General features: G+C 42.1%; 1 protein-coding gene across 1 annotated transcript in view; it reads right to left on the reverse strand.

Annotated features, from left to right (window-relative positions):
• LOC104509442 (zinc finger protein DPF3-like) overlaps positions 1 to 14166 on the reverse strand; it is a gene marked incomplete at its 5' end in the record, with an annotated part of 38568 nt that overhangs the window by 10907 nt on the left and 13495 nt on the right. Inside the window, 1 exon segment of the mRNA XM_010151382.1 lies at positions 4280 to 4417. Coding sequence (XP_010149684.1) covers positions 4280 to 4417 — 138 coding nt within the window.

A 14166-nucleotide genomic window follows, 5' to 3' on the forward strand; every position in this document is an offset into this window, starting at 1 on the left:
AATGCAAGCTCTAGAAAAGAAAAAAACCAAACAGATTAAACTAATGAGAAGTCAACTCAAGGTAATGTACATATATTCACTGAAAAGGCACCTGCTGCAGGGTATCTTGTCGCAAGGTGGGCACTGATGCATCCTTGCATTCAGAAGTAGATTCCATCATGGCCCCAGTGAGGATCAGCACTGAGGCAGGGAAAAAGTAGGCCTGATGTAGCTTTTCAAATTGATGCTGCTTGTGGAGAGGAACAAACAGCTCGTCTCCAACTGAGGGGCTGACTCTCGTCATTTATTCATGGCCAGCCCCCTGCCTGGATGGAAATAAAAATGTTTCAAAGATGACTGTGGGGGGGAGCTGGAGGACAGCTTGGAGGCACACTGAGGTTAGCACATTAATTTTTTATCTCTGGAGACTGGGTATCCAATTATGCTTAGAGTACACAAACAACTTTGGCTGGTCTCTCCAGTAGAGATTTATCCACATCATAAAATCTGTGATGGGACTGAGCACAACAGGCTGATGCCACGGAATGCCGTACGCAGGTGATTTTGCCACTCAGGTGGGCAAGCTAGCAGAGTGACAGGAGGCCACAAGACACCATTCTCATCATCTACGTGTATTGCAGGATGGGCCAACCTGCACACGGCAGCTAGACCAGCAGCAGCCTGCACAATGTGCTTTATTTAGCACTGTCCTTCGCCAAAGTGCTTGTGGGCATCAGATCTGTTCAGTTGCTGTTTACTGCACAGCTGCCTGTAACCACTGTTTCACGCAGCAAAATGCCACTGAAAACTCTTCTCCTTTAAAGGAGAGGAAGTTTTTCTCCATGTAGACACACTATCCTATTCTCCCAGGAATTAAGGGAGAGCATTTATACCAGTATGCACATTCACACACACATTTCAATAGATGAAGTCTAATGTAATTCTTATATCAGAAGTGTCTCAAAATTTGTGAGCACCAGCTGCCCTCAGAGCTGGCCTGTACCCATGGAGTGAGAGGGAATAAAACAGCAGGTGTTTTGTGGCAGGCTTGGATGCACCCTGGGCTCACAAATCTCACGCTCTCGGTGCCAACATGTGGAGGAAAAGCCAGCAGAAAAAAAGGCTGAGAATGGTGTGGAATCATTTCTTTTTATCAGTGGAGTTGGGGAAGGGGGCAGCTGACCTTTTTTGGGGTTTTCTATAACTTCCTTTTCACAGTTCTATATTGAGGTAAAAAAATGAGTGAGTAGGTAAAAAACAAACGTGTGTGTAGGCAGAGGCAAGACTAGGCACTGAGGAAGGGCTGTTTATCTGTGTCAAAGAGCTAGTAGGACATACAAACAAAGAAACTAAAGCTCAAAGCACAGGCTAAGATGTTTTAAGAAAGACAAAGGCCAGAGAAGACTGTTGAACTATCTTCTATGTTGCAAAGGGTAATCTATAGGTGAAGGAGAAGGACAGAAGGAGGGAGAGATGTAAATAAACAAACCTACAACGGTCAAGGACCGCAAGATGTGCCAAGGAGGTGAGAATTGGAGCTTCAGCCAGTCCTGTTCTTTCATACACTTCTATTCAGTGGTTCTTATTTTCAGGTAGTTACCTCCTATCCCTTTTCCAGCCCCTGGACAATCTACTGAACTACCCAAACTGGTCTGTGCATGAGGAGAAGAGTAAAGACAAAGGGGACTGAGTGTGCAGGAAGAGAAGAGGCAGCTGTTGAGCTGGCACCAGCCAGGGCATCGGTAGCTGAATCCTGCAGAAGCCCTGCTCCAGAAAGCTGCCTCCTGCATCATTACAGCCGCTGTTAGGGCAAGAACTGCAAGGAGCGGAGGCTGCAGAGGAGACGTGGGTACAAAGGAAGGAAGTTCATACTGCAGCTGCCCGCCTGAACTTTGCTGACCCAGTGTTCACCTCCCACAGCATGGCAAATTCCAAATGGCTGGTTTGAATTTGCCTTGCCTTTTCTAAATCAGGCTGCTCATATCTCTCTGACACACTGCTAAGCAAATAACCATACCCTGCTCTATACCGTATCTCTGGTCCTCCTGTTCAGTAGGTTGCGGATTAGCTGTTTGGATTAACATCCCCCCCTCCCTTTCCTCCTTCCCCCCCGCCACCCCCCAAGCCCATGCAGAGAGGATTCTTGAAGCCTGAGCCCTGCGACACTGCAGACCTGTCAAATCTAATTCATAACACATGCCTAGCAGTTCTTAGGGGAGAGGAAGGATCTGATGCCCTGGCTCCCCACCATCCCCCTATACAAAGGGACCATTTAATGACTGCACATTAGCAATGTGGACAATTAGCATTCACATGGAAGATAAATGGCAGCATAAATTAAATATAGCCAAGTGAAAGAGCAGAGATGCAAGATCTGAGCTCAGGGCTGTAAACAAACAAACAGGCAAAAAGGAACAAAGAGCCACTGCGACAGCTAAGCCATTTGGGAGAGTTACCTTCCAGCGTCTGGGACTTTCCCCAGGGTGATCTTCACATTCGCATGGCTGTTGCCCGTACCTCACTGGCTCATGGCTGGTTGTTAAGCAGATTCTTTCTGCTCAGGAATCTGGATCTCAGAGTGGTTTACCCCCCTGGCTCTATACTTCCGCTTGCTTGGGGATGTGTGCATCACCAGCTTACCTCTGCCACATGCATCACACAGGAGCTCGGGAGGAACACAAGCCCAAGCAGCTCATGCTCTACCCTTTCCTATAGTGCAGAGCACACCCTTCTTTCCATGGGCCAAGGCCAGCCACTGCTAACCTTTCCACAGCTTTGGTTTTCTCTTCTTGCTAACTTCCAACATTTCCTAACCACTAGAAACATAAGGACTGAGACTGTCCTTGGCCCCTATGACAAACTGAAGGGTAGGTCATTACCCTTCTTTGTTTGGGCATTTGTGCAAGGCCATTATCAATATTAAGTCAATACAGGTTTGCAATCTGCCACTCAGATATGCAACTATTCCTGACTACTGCAGACACAGGGAAAAAAAATTAAACCACAACAGAGATGATGTAAATGGTAAGTAAACAAAAGCTACTGGCTGAACACTGACATTCTCCAGCCTGCCCAAGCCGTTGCTCTTAGTGCATTGACAGCTCAAGTTTATCAACAGCTGGAGGAGTCAAAATTACTTTTGCTGTGAACCTACAAAACATGTGAATGACTAAAAGGTAGAACATAAAAGTGACAGAAACACAGAGACTGCCAAATGGGATCACACTAAACGGTCCTTCAAGCTCAGACAGTGGCTAGTAGCAGATGCTTTGGAGGAAGGAAACCCCCTCCCACACCTCCCTGGGGACAATTATCAATTATCCTGCTTAGAAAGAAACTGTTTTCCTACTTCCATATTTCTTCCAGTTCTTCTTAACGTATTAGAAAGTGTTTGCCTGGGTATTTTTCCCCATAAGCATTTTACTGCTTTGTCCACATTGTTCATTACTTTGAACTAAAACAACACAGTTCACATGGTGATCTAAAAGGACCTTTTGAAAGTGAACAAAGCTATCTACACAAATTCCAAGGTGAAAGCAACCATCATGCAGTATTGCATGCTGGAAAACTGAGAAACAGGGGCTTAGAGACTTGCAAAAATCAGTAATAAACACAGTCTCCTTGACTCTCAGTTCTGTGCCTAAGAGGTGGTGGAAGGACAGTCAGATAGGGCCATCTGGACCATAAGATGTCTTTCAGCCCTGCAACAGTGTGGGGAATCTAAGCACATAACTCTCATCTCCTCTCGTGTTCCAGCTCTCCTCCACCGATCAGCACTGACATTTTTTTCACAGATTTTCCCAAACTGTAACTAATAAGTGAGTTTTGGTAAAGCTGAGGTCAAGCCATTTGGGAAGGAGACTCAGGAACAAGGGGGACAGGTGCCGTGAATTTCACACCTAGAAACAGAGACGTGGATAAAGGCCTCTTATTTACAGGCAAAACAAAGCCAGTCCCCTCACACAGGATGTGTATTTCCTTGGCATCCCTGCTAATAGCCACCGGGAAGCTGCTTGATGATGGGCGGGTTGGGCATCTCTTCTTTTCCTCCCTCTCCTTGCCACCTCCTCCCTACAGGAGCAGTAATGGAAAAGTGACTTGCTGCAGAGATAATGCTGGGTTTGAAATGAATTCCTGACTAGCTGAGCCAGCACCCGTGTGAGCTGTGGCTGATTAGCTCCGAGCATCCAGGCCCCAATCACTCACAACGGAGCCAGGCAATCACGCCACCCTCCCCAAGGCAAAGGCAGGCAACATCCCTGAAAAGGAACTCAAAAGGCAAAGGGAAAACACTACTCACGTTTGTGGTTTTCGTTTCTGTGGACAGGGGAAGAGCTGGTCTCCTGCTCTCGGGCTTCATCGCCCTCTTCGCTGGCAAGGTGGGTGTGAGCATAGTGGTAGCTCAGCCCAGGCCTGTTCTTGTAACGCTTGCCACAGACTGGGGGGAAAGAAGATGGGGGTGGGGGCGAGAGAAACAGAAACTTCAGTGTGATCTGCAACAATGGCAGCATCCTCTCAAACAATGCTCCCTTCTCCCCCGAGAGCAGCACCTCACACTCCACGCTCCTGCCCAAACCTCTTCCAGTCAGCGCTGGTGAGAGGTGACAGAAGGGCAGGACTGCACTTCCCCACCCATCCCCACACAAGCTTTCTTCCCACCAAGCTGCCAGCAGTCCTTCCTACGGGCCTCAGCAAACACACACTCGGTCTCCGCAGCTCGTACAGCCCTAATCCTCTCTGCTGAGATTGCTAACAAGATTGCACATAGAATTAAGTGAAACGCCAGTACCAATGTTGGTGCTGCAGAATGCACAGCAATGGCAACAGCACTGAGAAGAAAGGACACAATTTTCTTCACCACTGATCTCTGAGAAAAGGAAACAGGGGTTTGGATTTTTTTCTTTAAAAAAGGCTTTCTGTGAAAGGGTAATAACTAGCTTTATTCACAGATAAAGTCAAGATATTCTACTGATATTCTCGTCAAGATAAGGAGAAGGAAATAATCCACAGTTCTTTGCCCAGGTAATCTTCATATTCAGCATTCCAATAAATAATACAATCTGTGACAGAGAATCCTCAAAAAAAAACTTTGTTTATTGTAGGACTACGTCAACAGATATTAGGAACAGGATCAAACAATTCAGCGTGGTGAAAGGTCTACAAGGAGCTTACCACAAGGGCAAGCTTCATCATAAGATTCATTTCACTAATTCAGATTCTATGAGGTTTTTAATTCATGTTATTGTCTCTAAATGTTATTTCTTTTCATCTTCAAAGCAGCCTCTGGATGTCCATTTACTTTTATACAGATGTTTCATCTACCAAATACAACTATTGCCATTTTAAAAGATTAGGAAACAAGGGCAAAGAAGCTTAGCACCCTTCCTGCAGAATTTTACTTGTAGGCACATTTTCAGTCACTTTATTAGCTTCATTAACCTCAAGGATTTCACACAGGAATAAATGTCATGCCCAGTAGTCTGCCAGGCATAGCCTGCTTAGGAAGGTGAAGGAAGTGGTGCCAGAAGACAGAACAGAACCCATCAGTCTCTAGTTCTCTGTCTTGTTTTTAGACCCCTTGAAAAACTCTCCAAGGGGGATGTCACCATCCACTCCTTACAGCTACACTCGGCCCCAGTGAAAATGTATCCTGAAATATGTGTAGGTACTTACTTTCCATTCCCCAGACACCTGAGCCTGGGAATGTCATAAGGCTCCAGAGACAAAAAACCAAAAAAGATCCACCCCAATTATTCATTTTCACCTACGTAAAATTTCCATTATTATACTTTTCTGCTACTACTCACAAAAAGCCAATTGATGGTCTACATTCTGGAACAGATGATAGAAAATTGTAAATCAAAGCCTAGTATGGTAACATATTTCTCCATCTCTACTAGCTGATTTGCAACCTCCCTCAAGGAAAATACTTTGCTTTATTAGAAACATGTAAAACCACCTCATGATATGAATTAGTGAACTGGAATATTAGATACTTTCATCCCAGTTTTCTCCATTCAACAAGATGATGATCATACAGTCATCCTAACAAGACAAAAGCCTTTTTTCAAATATAATTTGTCCTTAGCAACAGATTTTTTTCAGTCTTTGAATTCCCTTGATTTGGAACTGACAACTCCTGCAGGAGAGAGGACAGAAAGCTCAGGAGAACTAAAATGCCCAGATACACACATCCATTCTTTGAAGCATCTGTCCTCATTTCATATGTAAACCTAACTCTATTGCCAGACATTTTGAACAATGAGACTGCTGTTAGATGCATGTACTCCAAAAAACGTCACTTCAGTCTGTCTTCTCGTACCAACCATGTATTGGAGAACCTGTGGATGCCTCATCCTTGGCCGTCTTCAAGGCCAGGCTGGATGAGGCTTTGAGCAACCTGGTCTAGTGGAAGGTGTCCCTGCCCATGGCAGGGGGGTTGGAACTAGATGGTCTTTAAGGTCCCTGCCAACCCAAACCATTTTGTGATTCCTTTAATGCATTCTGGAGAGGGAGACTGCTACTCCTGCTCTGCAGCATCAAACAACAAGATGTCCACAGTTCTGTATGGCTCTGTCTTCACTTTTTGAATATTGGAGAAAGTGTAACACAAAAGTAATCATCAAACCCGAGACAGCTACAAAACGCTCCCTGTCTATTTCAGAAAGATAACCCTCTTTAATTAAACAAATGTTACAGCATTGCTTAGAATGGAGAGATAGATTTACATTTCTAGCAGACTATTTGAGTATCATACTAAGTATCCTACTCTATCCCCCTTACTTGTGTGCGTTTGAAGATTAAAAGTTAAAGGATAATTCTTCTGCTGTGAATTACTCATACCACTCAAAAACTTCTGGTTCAATTATTTTCAAAGCACTATCAGATGATCAATGCTCTACTGACAAAGGAGTTGGTACCCAACTCTACCTTCTTATACAGTTTGATCCTGCGTTAATGCTAACCTAGCTGCAAAATCAGCTCTAAAAACCCAGTCCCATTTACCTATGAGAGGGAGTTTTAAATTTAAAATATATATATTTCTAAAAGTTCTACCAGACTTTATTTGACTCAGCTCTACCTGAGGACATACCCACAATTCTAGCCATACTGTTGCTGCCTTACAAAAGTACTATGTCCTTGAATATAGGTCTCGCGCCTTTTTCCCTCAATGCACATAAGGAAACTCGCGTTTCCTGCAGGAAGTCCTAAGGCTGTGATCTTGCCTCCATTCCCCATAGGATCCTGTCGGGATTTTAGCTGCGGGGTTTAGGAAGGCAGAGGAAATCAGATGGGTCTGCAGACTTGTCCCGCTCCAGCAAAAAAGAATCAGCTCACGGGGAAAAAAACTCCGTAAGTATTGATGTAAGCTGAGGCAGTAGCAGTTCTGCAGCTGAGCCCTTCTCACTGCCAAAACTCTGATTTCAGATGGCCTTCAAGGGTGGCAGCAAGCTGAGACATGCCTAGCTAAAAAGAAATTTGGAGGACTTTATAACCAGAGCCGAGGCAGAGTTCTCTTTACACAGTCCCAGCAGATCCTTTGTAGAACCCAAAACTTGCAGTTTCCAGCAGCTTTTTCTCTTGGAGTCTAGACTTTTCCACCTTTCAAATTCATGTTCTGTCATGGAAAAAGCCCAAAGTGATGCCATGAATTGAAACTGCAGAAATTTCTTATTCCCCAAGAGAATTGCACGGGGGGAAAGGGTATCATAGAATCATAGAATGGTTAGGGTTGGAAGGGGCCTTAAAGATCATCTAGTTCCAACCCCCCTGCCATGGGCAGGGACACCTTGCACTAGCCCAGGTTGCTCAAAGCCACATCCAGCCTGGCCTTGAAGACATCCAGGGATGGGGCCTCCACAACATCTCTGGGCAACCTGTTCCAGTGCCTCACCACCCTCTCTGTGAAGAATTTCTTCCTGACATCTAATCTAAACCTCCCTGATTTCAATTTATACCCATTACCCCTTGTCCTATCACTACAGGCTCTTGTAAAAAGTCCTCTCCCAGTACCCTTGTAGGCCCCCTTCAGATACTGGAAAGCTGCGATGAGGTCTCCTCGGAGCCTCATGATACTAGTCGAGCAAAAGAACCACTGGCTTCAGTGAGACTTTGCTAGAATAAAAGCTAAGTCAGAAAGTCATGGTTTCTCCAACAGATTGAATCTTCCCAAGTTCACCCTAATCGCTTATTTTCCAGACAATGCACATTTTATTAACCTACAATATCACTGTGCTAAAAAGTAGTTTCTCTAAAAGGACAATAATTAATAAACACTTAGCTCTTATATAACTCTTCCCACTGCAAGAGTGCCTTTTCAAACATTAATTAATCTTCCTCCACACTCCTGAGTGGGAAATACTATTCTTATTTCACTTCTGAAAAAAGAGACAAGCACAGAGGGGTTAAGTGACTTGCCCACACAGTGATCTTTTGTCATTACTGGGACTGCAATTCAGAGTTCCAGCATCCAGACCACTGCTCACACCACATCTTTCTCATTCTCTGAGCTGACAAAAGCATAATGAGAACTGGTTCTCCCAGTCTGAAATGTATGCTGGTGATTACGTTCTTAACACTATGCAGCTCACACATAGCAGGTGAGAGTGTGCCTTTCATAAACTATGCCGGCTGGCCTTGTCTTTCTTTCAGCAGCTTTGACTTTTTTTATCTTTAATTTTCCTTGCTGGATAGGCTCATCATCCTTGCATGTGGTAGATTTCATCCGGAATCTCAACACTGGCAAGTTGACTTGATCTTTAATTAGGTAGCCAAGCCCAATGAAAACAGCAGGAGTTTGTAGAACGTAACCCACTCCAATTCCTCCTGCATTCAAAGGAATTATTTTGCTATCACCTGATGTGAATGCCATCTTCGGAACAAGATGAGTAAGTAAGCAGTAATACAGCAGTGCTGATCAAACGCCACAAATGGGGAAGAGAGGGAGATTTTATTAGGCCACCGGACACTCTCCTATGATGAAAGCTACTTTCCTTCCAATTTGAAGACTGAAACGAAGATGTTACACAACTATGTTATGGGGGAAAAACATAATTTGCAGACAGTTTAATCACAGGCACTGAGTGTTTCATAAAAGAGAGCTCTGTTCTACATTCTGGCCTGTAACAGCCTGCAACTCTTTGAATAAGCAAATTCTCACTCGGTTTACGTTTCAAAATGAGCAAAATTAATATGAAATACTTCCCCTGCTTTAAAAGAGGATTTGAAAACTATGACTTAAAAGACTCCCTCATCAAATATTTAATGGCTGTGTTGCTGTCATTTTGAAATTGTTACACATTTGGTCCTTGGCAGGCTGTGAGCTATGTTCCAGCCAGCTCTCCACATACATTTTGCACAATCTGTCACCAGTATGAGACAGAAGGAAACAATCCATGTTTTCCGTGGAAACAGGAAATTGGGGGAGTATATGGTGTTTTGGGTTTTTTTTTTGTCACGGAATCTTGCCCCCCTCAGTGTCTGTCTTTGCTTTTCTCCTTTGCCTCCTGTTCTTTCTTCTCAGCTGGGCTGTGTTAAACACTAAATTTTAAGTTAACTGCTGGCAGGCAGGCATTCCTCAAAGTTATCTTCCTGTCCCACCATTCGCTCCACTCTAAAAAAAACATTCCTTGTTCTGCAACGGTTTGGTAATATAATCCCTCCAGTTACAGTTACGTCCACGCACTGGCACATCGAGAGATCTCAAATGCTCACAGTCTATTGGGACCTCCACAGATGGAAAGGCATCACGTTTGTCCTTCTTTGATCGGTACTGTCATACACCTCTAGTATTAGAGCTGCTATTTAGTAACCTATTTCATAAAGCATTTTCTGTAAGTAGTAAATAGTCCTTGTTTCAGTGCCCCCAGAGGACAAATCCCAGAATCTACCTGCTGTATTAAGAACACAGGAACGTTGAACTGCAGTGACATGCATAGGTCAACAATATATACATCAGTATTTCAATAAAAGAATTGCTAGCAGGAACAAAGGAGACAGGTAGCCTATATAAGTAGAAAACATTCAACTGTCAGAGTCAACTCTGTTCCCCTCTTTTCATGTTCTCTATTCCACTCTACTCCAGACCTGTGTTATTCAATATTCTTTTTAAGAAGTGTCCTTGCTTCTCTAATTTTTGCTTTTACTCTTGGCCTCTCTAATCTTGGCAATAATGTAATCAACGAATGCCACGTATAGCAGCTATGGTGGGAGAGTTGTTTGTTGGGTTCCTCTGAACAATCATCTTATTGCTTATTAACTACTTAGGGATTCACTAAAAAGGATAATGCCAGGAGATGATTTAGGGCTTAAACTGCTAATAGTTTAAAGAGAAGACAAAGTCATGATGGAGATTTATGAGAAACATGTAAAAACATAATGCTGTAACCAAAGCATTTTCAGATCAGCTTGTCACTGTGATATTTAACCAAAGGTCTGCCCTAAGAAGTCGCAGTTAGTAGTGATGGACCCATTCATACGATCAGTAAGAATTCAGACAACAGATTTAGTCTCAGAGAACTGGTAAAAATCTAGTTAAATCATTACTTATCTTGTAGGCCTTTTGTATTCCAGTGAATATGAATTCCAGTGATTCCAGAGAATCAATGAGATGTTTGTTAAACTGACTATGACAAGATCAGGTCCATTTCAAGGAGATGAGAAAGCAGGCAGGTGAAGTTAGCAAGATAATTACTAGAGCCGTCACTTTGTGAACATACACAATAAAATAGTTTCTAGACCTAAAGAACAGGTCTCAAGGAATTGCATTTGGCAAGTCATGGAGAAGGAAACTGAAAGGGAGAGATCCTCAGTAGCCATTGAACCTTAGCAGAATCTGTTCATCTGAAATCACTTAAAACACCTGATGACTCCTGGCAGAACCTACAATACATTTAGTGGAGAAAGGGAATGGGGAACTAAAAAAATAACTCAAAATAATGAAATTTCAATGCCCTGCTGGATGATGAGTTTACAGAAGCAGCAGGAGGAAGTTTCAAGCTATAGTGATTTGGATGTAAGGTCAAGCCTTTTTGAAACAAAACCGCATTCTGAATAATCTTTAGTAGTTCAAAGTCACATTCAAAGTGTCCACTTAGGGACCAAGCCTCATATGATCTGTAGGCATGATAGAAGCAGATAGGTACTTAGTGGGATATTCTGGGAAAACAGTTTAGGAGCCTACCTCCAGCTGAAATCAGTGAGAATTAGGAGCCTAATTTTTTGAAAACTTCACAAGGCACCTTTCTGCATCTTTAAGCACCTGAAAGAGTCCATTTTGGGCCCAATGCTTGCCACTGTTTTTATCATTAATTTTGGGGGTGGAATAGAGAGTGACAGGTAAAACATACAGAGAACTGATTGTTGGCAAAAATGTTAGAATAATAATAAAAATATATCATACGAGCTTCATTAATAAAATAATTCTTTCAAACAGTAACATATCTAGTAGATATTAATATGACATCTAGTATAGATAAATAAAACACAGTATAAACAGGACAAATCAATATAATGAGGTAACTAAAGATGCCATATAATCTACTGCCTGAGTAGAAACAGGTTGAAGAAGGAAGGAACAAGAAGCTACAGCAAATGGTATATTAAATACGAACACACATTGTGGACAAGAATGAAAACTCCTTTGCTACTGAAACATGACACAGCACTGGAGAGGAGCATCTTGCATTGAAAAAGGGTTTGCTAAAGAACCTGTCAGGTCAGCCATCTCCATACCTCTCATAGATCCGTAAGAGAGCAAGTTGCATCAATCCAGGTTCTATAAGTAAATTTAAGTTACAGGTAAATTATATCAACCATTCGTCTTTGGAACCGCTTCCATCCACAGAACAGCACATACTACTTAGTTCTGGCTACTTGAATAAGACCCTTTGGAGATTTTTTCAGAGAAAAGAAACAGGCTTAGTAAAAGAGCTGAAGAAAACACAGCTGAAAGAAGTCCCAGTAACTGTTTACGAACAGAGCAAGAACTGCTGGTCCTAGGCTACAGCAGAGAAAATTCAGGTTAAATAACTAGAGAAAACTGAAAATGAAGGTTTTGACAAAAGAATCAGCTTCCAGAAAATACTATAGGATCAGTGTCTCTGGGTACATGCAAGGTTGCATCAGTCACTGATCCAGCAGAGACCATAGGAAGGTTTAAGTCAATTCTCATTTTGCACAAGGAGTGGATCTGAATGCACATCTCAACCTCAGAGGGACTGGGAATAAAGGATATAATGCAAACATATGTTTTTTACGCTAAAATAGCAGTTTATACAGAAATGAAACTAAAAGGAGACAAGGACATATTGGTAAAAGGAAAAGAAAAAACCAACTTCTCTTTGAGATGGGCAAGGGAGATCTTCCACAGATAGAGGAAGAGAAAACGAAGGTGGAAGTATTTACATAGGTAAGTCTCTGTGGGAACATGAGAAGAATGAAAGCAGACAAATGAGGATGGGCAGAAGGAAAGCTAATAACTTGTGAGATCCAGCCCAAACTAACTTCTCTGACTAAAGGAACTCCACCTCTGGAATCATGAAGCTCCGGTGCTACAACTTTTTCCAACTTTTAAACCAGAACAGAAGTTTCTAGTTAAAACTTCAGAGAAGCTTTTTTTTTTTTTTTAAATAGTAAATAATATATAAAACCAATGTGAAAACAGTAGAACAATTTTTAAGACGACTGCTGTGTTAGAACTGGTAGTTCCCCAGCTGAACATTTGACAACAACATGACATAATTTCTTATTACATATGTAGATATTCATACATTCATTCACTGTGTCCCTCCTTTAAAAACCACATGCCCAGTTTATTGTGGACAGCTGTGGTGGCGTCTTCCACTTCTCTTGCTTGACATCAGAGGCTTTGCTTTGCTCCTCAAGCCCTACTTTTCACTACCCCTTAAGGCACCTGCTCTATCTCCTAGCCAGGTATTCAAGCAATGTTTGGGTCTGGTCTCAAACAGTAGCTGACCCATTTGGCTACATTACCATTTCCAGTCTATACCCATCTCACACCAGGCTTCGCTGCCACTTTCATCATCCAAGCGTTTATGCCACAGGAGCTGAAGGCACAACACCATCCCAGTGCAACTGGTTGAAAATGTGGCTAATTAGGTTTGCACTTGCTGATTCAATGAAACAAGGCACTTCATGATTATCTTAGCAATTTCATCGATGCTTTGAATGTCCAAACATTCGGAACTTCTGATACAGTATATACTCTATAAAATCCACTGAATATTTCAGGACATTTCATTCCACAAAAAAAGCAATCAATCACCTCTTTTTAAAAACACAGGATGACAAAACCTTCCTCCATATAGAAATTCTCTATTTCCATTCAGTTTTAATATTAGGCCCAGTTTTAATATTGGTGTATAGCTGAACACCTCATCCAAAACAAGGCAGGCCTTTCACAAATAACATTGCCGTCTTCCAACCCAAGGGGCAGTGTCAGCTGGGTACCACTCTTGCATCATCTTACCAGCATACAGACTATGTTTTTCCTATAACCTTTTTATTACTGGGTGATATATTCTTGTTTCCCATAAACATGAATGTGTGACTATGAAAAAAGAGCATAGTAGTTCCTCACCACAAATCATTTTTTTGTGCCCATGCAGTTACACAACAAAATTAATTTGGTTTAGAACTGCTTATATTTTCTTCTTTGTGGTCACTTTCCAAGCTCAAATATCACAACACTTGCAGAAAAAGCCACCTGGAGGTAATTTAAATGATATACAGAAAAATTAAAGTGTCATCCCATTAAGGTAATTATTGATACCAATAATGTGATTGTAGGAATCATGTTTTCCCAAACAGGAAACAGATTCACCACTTCTGACCTGCATGTTTCCATGTAAAACAAAACTATCTGCCCAAAACATCTGCACATGGAGTACTGCAAACCAATTGCTAACTTACCACAAATAGATTGAAATGTACATAAAAATATAAAATAATATAAATAATAATATAAAAATATGTAGCAAATAATTTCAAAGAAAAAAATAATTCAAGAAATCCACCCAAGAAGGAAAGAAGTCTCCAGGCAATTGTTAACAATGAATTGGATGTACTATTTCTGCAGAAAGTTAACAAGGGCGGAATACTACTTCAGGATGATGGCATTACAATTGGGACAGTTCTTCCCTTTTGCTCCTCAGTCAGGTAGAAGAG

Source organism: Eurypyga helias, unplaced genomic scaffold, assembly GCF_000690775.1.
Source record: "Eurypyga helias isolate BGI_N326 unplaced genomic scaffold, ASM69077v1 scaffold10845, whole genome shotgun sequence".
NCBI lineage: Eukaryota > Metazoa > Chordata > Aves > Eurypygiformes > Eurypygidae > Eurypyga > Eurypyga helias.